At 49.1% G+C, this 6660-nt stretch overlaps 1 protein-coding gene across 1 annotated transcript; it reads left to right on the top strand.

Moving 5' to 3' along the window:
* The first annotated feature begins 1638 nt into the window (after positions 1-1638).
* LOC123085848 (3-ketoacyl-CoA synthase 5-like) lies at positions 1639-3391 on the top strand. Its single transcript, XM_044507558.1, has one exon. It carries the CDS (start codon positions 1688-1690, stop codon positions 3122-3124), a length of 1437 nt encoding a protein of 478 aa, XP_044363493.1. The 5' UTR covers positions 1639-1687; the 3' UTR covers positions 3125-3391.
* Positions 3392-6660: the final 3269 nt, after the last annotated feature.

The raw sequence follows: 6660 nt of genomic DNA, 5'->3' as shown, positions 1-6660 counted from the left end.
TACGGTTAAGTCGATGTACATCGATGTCATTAACTCGAGTGTCATTCCTAGTTCCAAACATGTTTGGAAAGTAAATGTTCCTTTGAAAATTAAAGTGTTTATATGGTTTGTACATAAACAAGTCATTTTAACAAAGGACAACTTGGTTAAGCGCAATTGGACAGGATCTACTAGGTGTACTTTCTGTGATCGGGACGAGGCCATTAAGCACCTCTTCCTTGAGTGCCCGTTGGCGAGAATTTTGTGGCGCACCGTGCAAATCGCCTTTAACATTACTCCTCCGAGTTCGGTCGGTACGTTATTTGGAACGTGGCTTGATGGGATAGAGTCCGATACAGCTAGACACATTCGTGTAGGAGTATGCGTGTTGTTATGGGCAATTTGGAATTGCAGAAATGATTTGGCTTTTAACAGAACAACAAATATTCATTTTTTGCAGGTTTTATTCTGAGCTACGGCGCTGATCCATATGTGGTCCTTACTCACTCCGACGGAGGCCAGCGAGCGTTTGGTTACTGGATCTGTCCGGTGGGAGATGGTAGCGCGGGATATCTTCAACCGGTTTGGATGGCGGTCATGTAATAGGATAGGCGATTAGTTTTCCTATCTTTATTTTGCCAGCCGGTTGTGGCTCTATGGCCTTTTTTTTACGTTGAGGCTCTCTGTGAGCTAGCCTTTATTTTGTTTCACGACTTTAAGACCTTGTTGAACCTATTTGATTTATAAATGTGTCCGTATGCATCGTTCTGATGCAGAGGCCGGGAGTCCCCCCTTTTCGAAAAAAATGGATTATTCTGGGATATTTAGGTTTAGAGTTAAGCAAGGGGGTGACAATACAAGAGAAGGTAATACGAGCAAGATAAATAAATCTTCTACAACTGGTAACTTACATTTGGATGGTTTCTATGCTATGCACCCACAGACGGAAAAGTATCTAAAAGAAAACGTAAAAACATATGTTTACCGCAAGCCAGATTTGCTACAAGAGGGCATGTATATGGTCAACACTTTTGAAGAGATGTTGAAAGGCGATATGTGGACCTAACTCGGCAAAGATGTTGCCTCAAAATATTTTGGAAGTGTTATCCCACCGAATTCGTTCAATCGTGATACAAGGTTTTTTTCATGTGTGTTTTAAGGAGGCTACAGTGAATGCTCCCACACTAATATTCCGAGTTTCATCTAGGAGGGGACTCTTCCGATTAACGACTCTCATCATTCGTGATGGTTGGTGAGCTGATCCTTTAAGTTTTAGCACGACGACTTCTCATCTATCTACTTCAACAAATTCTACCACGACAAGATTTGACCGGCTATGGTGATGGAGGGGTCAGTACGATGACTCGCCTTCGGTTCGCCCTAGTGCTCCTAGTTGTTGAATATTGGACCTTGTTGAAAAAAAAACTCTTACAAGATGGAAAATTTTGAAAGAGTGTATCATGTGCTTCATTTATTTCTAAGTGGACCATGACAATTGGAGTACCACAGTGCTTTTGGATCAGAATATTTTCTCCATGACGCTGTAAAGGCTGTGTCGGTTGCCAGCGCAAATAGCACGACCCAAAACAGTTGCATGGGGACGACCGAGTGCTTTTTAAAATGGCCCAAGTTGGATCGGCCACCTCAACACATGAACCAACCAACGCCTAAAAACAAGCACCTCAAACCCCTCAGCGCACCTAGCAACATGGTGAGCAAGCACCTCAAACCCCTCTACCAGCTGGTCGTGAACAACTTCCTCATCGTCGTCGTGGCACCAGTCACAGCCCTCGTCGTTCTCCGCAAAGCCGCGCAACTCGGCCCCGACGAGCTGCTCTCCCGGCTCCATGGGCTGCGGCAGGTCCATGTCTTCCTCGCTGTCTTCCTACCGATCGCCATAGCCACCCTCTACTTCATGCGCCGCCCTCGTAGCGTGTACCTCGTGGACTACGCCTGCTGCCGGCCTAAATCCAATTGCCGCGTATCCATAGGCTCCTTCATCGAGAGCGCCCGTCTGTCACCGTACATCGACGACGGCACCTTCCATTTCATGTCGCGCATGCTGCAGCGCTCGGGCCTGGGCGACCAGACCTACCTCCACCCTTCGCTGCACCACATACCGCCGCACTGCTGCCTGAGCGAAAGCCGCGACGAGGCGGAGCAGATCATCTTCGCCACCATCGACGACCTGCTCGCCAAGACGGGCATAAGCCCCGATGCGATCGACATACTCGTCACCAACTGCAGCGGCTTCACCCCGACACCAACCTTCACCGACATCATGGTGAACAAATACAAGCTCCGAGGCGACATCCGGAACGTCAACATGTCCGGGATGGGGTGCAGCGCCGGGGTGATCTCCCTCGATGTGGCAAGGAGCCTCCTGCAAGCGGCGCCGCGGGGCGCGCACGCCCTTGTGGTGTCCATGGAGATCACCTCCTTCATATACTACACCGGACCGGACCGGACCATGCTGCTGCCAGGTGCGCTCTTCCGGATGGGCGCGGCAGCGGTGCTGCTGTCCACGTCCAGGGCCAAGTCCCGGCTCCGGCTCACACACATCGTGCGAACGCTCACCGCCGCCAAGGATAGAGCCTACCTGTGTGCGTCGCTCAAGGAGGACGAGCATGGAGAGACGGGGATATACCTGTCCAAGGACCTCGTGCCCGTTGCCGGAGAAACGCTCAAGGCCAACATCGCCTCGTTAGGGTCCGTCGTCCTCCCGCCGTCCGAGAAGCTGCTCTTTGCGCTATCCTTCATCGCCCGGAAGGCGCTGGGCAGGAGGATCAAGCTGTACGTGCCTGATTTCCGCATGGCCTTCGAGCACTTTTGCGTCCATTCCGGCGGCCGGGCGGTGATCGATGCGGTGCAGACCAGCCTGTGCCTGTCGGATGAGAACGTTGAGCCATCACGGATGACGCTTCACCGGTTTGGGAACACGTCCAGCACCTCGCTGTGGTACGAGCTGGCGTACATCGAGGCCAAGGGACGGATGCGGAAGGGTGACCGCGTGTGGATGGTTGGCTTCGGCTCTGGCTTCAAGTGCAACAGCGCCGTGTGGGAGTGCATAAGGTCGCCCAGCGACGTCACCACTCTTGGCGCGCCCTGGGCTGATTCCATCCATCAGTACCCTGTGAAGATCTAGAAAGTACTCCCTCTGTAAAGAAATATATGAACGTTTAGATCACTACTTTATAATGATCTAAACATTTTTTACAGAGGGAGTAATAAGCAGGCTAAAGCGACGGTGCATGTACGAGAGTATGACTCGAGTCCCGGCAATCATATCCTTTGATTTTTCATGCTCTAATATTTCAAGAATGTATTTGTAGACTTCCATTTGCCTAGTGTTCTTCCCTAGATGTTGTAACTCTTAACTTCTTCTCTATTAATGTCGTAACATGATGTCTTATGTCGAAGTGTGAAAAGTAGTGCCACCGCGAAGGTACGTTCAGGAAGGACCCCCCCCCCCCCCCCCCCACTCTTTAGCATTTACTGAACAAATAGCAAGTAATTGCCCCATTTGCAACCCCTCCTCCCTGTCCCAAACCATGTTCTGCCCCATCTAAGCCCATGTATTACTTACTTTGAGCTCCTAGATTTACTAAGATGAACACAATGCAGAATTTTCTATCTTTGCCTAGTGAAGTATGTAAGAGGATAGAGAGAAGATAACTGGCGTCATGCGTTGGATGTATTTTCGAGTCTCAAGAGCGAGTATATATTGAGTACAATACTTGAAGGCAAGACGCCTCCTAAAGATAAGATGGAAACAATTCCTATCTAATCCCGGACAATCTCTAAATACCAAATATATCTCTAACAAAGTAGAAAGAACATAAAATTTCTAAGCATCCAGCTCACGGCTGATGTAGACCAACACGACCAGCCCGTCGTGCTTCTTCCCCTGCACCCTTGCCTTGGCTTCTTCTCATCGCTGATGTCGCTGTTACTGCCGGGCGTCTGCGGTGTTTGCCTCTTCTAGGACTCAGATTGTATATAATCAAATCGACACGAGCATACTCAGCCCCTGCGGGCGCCATACTCTGCCAAAGACGCACACTGCATTGTTGTGGACAACGTCGATGGGTTGGCCGTCCATTGTTGTGGGGATAGCGTGCCGTGTACCACGATCGCCAGCCAGAACGGCCATGAGCTGCTGGCCAGTGTTGATGTCCCCAACGTTTGTTGGCAACCACAAGACGCGGACTTTTGCTTCTTGGGTGGTATGTAAAACATTGTTCACAGTAGCCGCTGTCGGCGCAATGGCATCCCCGATCACGAGCTCCATTCCAGCCACACGCCATGAGGTGACACTCGGCTCCGGTCCAGAGGTACATGCCCAACATCATGTCAGGCAACAAGGTGACCGACGAGCATGCCGGACTTATCAATCAGAGGCAGGGGCATAGCCAGGTTTTGTAATAGTTGTACATTAATTGGTATATGACGAAACAACACATATTTTACAACACTTTTTTTAACTTAGCTCTACGATTCCTACACGACCGGATTATATATACGATTAATCCGAAGACGTTTCTGCTCCGGTGCTCCCCCGGGCTGAACGCGAGGTGTAATAACACATCGACGGCCAGGATGAACCAAAAACGGTTCATAACGAGGGGCACGATCGTCTTTGTTGCCCCCGCGTATAGCCGTCGAGGAGCCCTGGGAGGCCCGTACGGGCCCGGTTAGATCGTATGCCCGGCCGTATGCTCGTATTCGTATACGGCGGCGTTTCGTGCACGCCTGCGGCCGCACGCGCGTGGGGCAGCACGTGTCACGAGTAGTTGCCAAAACTGTCCCATCATATAAATGTGGACGGCAACCACCTCCGGCCGCATCGCCCACCATTTCCCCCCGCCGCATCGTCTCCCTCTCTCCACTCCCCACTCCCCACGAGCCCCACTCCCTCTCCTCTCCAACCTCCTCGTCTCCCTCACCGCATCCTCTCCATCGCCATGGCGGACGCAGGAGGTGAGCGCCCGGATTGGGGCGCAGATCTGGTGGAGCAGGCGTGGCAGGTCGCTGCGGGCACCTTTGTGAGGGGACGTGCCAGCGTCCAGCGCGGTGCTCCCTCCGCTGCAGATCTGGAGAAGGCGGGGGCAGGATGCAGCGGCGCAGTCCAGCCAGATGCGCCCGCTCTGGCGATCTCCGGCGAGGCGCAGAAGGTGGAGGCGGGCTCCGGCGAGGCGCACGTGGTGGAGAAGGTGGATAAGGTGGAGGCCGGCTCTGGCAAGGAGCAAACGGAGCAGAAGGTATGTGCTTATCACTTTAATGTGGTAGTTTTTAGATTGTAGGGTTTGTGGCCAGAAGGTTCTTTGGTTAGATTTGTTGGGTGTGGAGTTTTCTCTGCATTAGGGTTTTTGTGTATTTGATTCGTGCAAGAATGATGGACCTCATATGATTATTATATTCGGTTAGAAGTAGCCGGATTGAGGGATGGGGATTTTTCAGATGCTTATTAGATTAGTAGTGGAATTTGTGCAATTCTGTAGGTGTTTGGCTTGAGGATTAGATGATGGATTAGTCAAATATATACTTCTCCATTGATGATTAATTAAATGGATGCTTAGTTCTAGGGATTATGCCTGTCATAGTTGCAATTCTTAGATACTTGATTGATGCATGTTGTCATAGTTGCAGTTCTTTGATGCTTGATTGATGCTTGTCAGGCAGAGGCTATGAGATGGGTTGTGCATGGCCTTGTGTTTTTGGAAATTGTCTACCTGAGGTGATTAGATGGTGCATTAGTTTGGTTGTAAATATAGTGAAGGATGTGCTCATGTAATGGGTGTTGTCATGTTAATCAAAAAGAGCTTCTCAATGGCTGGATTTTGTTTGTGTTGGAATGGGGCTTCTGAAGGAGAGGGGAAGGGGCAGTCTATGCTTATTTAGTTTGGGTTAGCAGTGGAATTTTCCAATTGCTTCAGAGATATTTACAGCATTGAACATCCTCTCCAATGCCGTTGATTCAGAGATAAAAGCATCTTGGGGTTTTTTCAGATGCTTATTAGATTAGTCCTGGAATTTTTGCTTGTTAGATTTTAATTAGTATGAGGTTGAATACACTACAAGAAATATGTCAACTTATGACCTTATGTCAGTGACCCTGGAAGAATTGGTCATATATTTATGACCATTTGAGACCAATTGGTCAAAAGCTGTTCGAGGAGCTCCAAACCCTAAACCATTGCGACCATTTTGGTCAGAAAGGTCATAATTTCCTTACACGAAATGGTCATAAAGCAAACAGCGCTAGTCCGCTGCCTTATTTCTAGTTGTTAACGACCAATATAGATGGTCATAGCCTTGTAAATTGTGGTGGGTTGCTATGACTAGGCGCCACCTCATCAGTTTTGCCTATGTGTCATGTCCATGTGGCAGTTTTGCCCTAGGTTGTGAAGCAACCTATATTTCTGTAATTCCCAAAATTCCCCAAAAAATCTCATAAATTCTGTGGGTCATATCTTTGTCAAATATGTAAAAACTTTCCTTGCCTAGTTCAAAAATAATTCAAAAATATTCATTTTCCTATTCTGTTCAGAACAACAGTTTGTGAAGGAAGTACCACTTTGGCATGTCCAAATAGCATCCATTTTCTACAGTGCTTTCCTATGCCCAAATAACCATCCTCCACCAAATGCCAGCTCAATCCATTCATTATTTTGAGCCGAG

This window comes from Triticum aestivum, chromosome 1B, assembly GCF_018294505.1.
Source record: "Triticum aestivum cultivar Chinese Spring chromosome 1B, IWGSC CS RefSeq v2.1, whole genome shotgun sequence".
Lineage (NCBI taxonomy): Eukaryota > Viridiplantae > Streptophyta > Magnoliopsida > Poales > Poaceae > Triticum > Triticum aestivum.
This window is presented reverse-complemented; position numbering and strand designations above follow the sequence as displayed.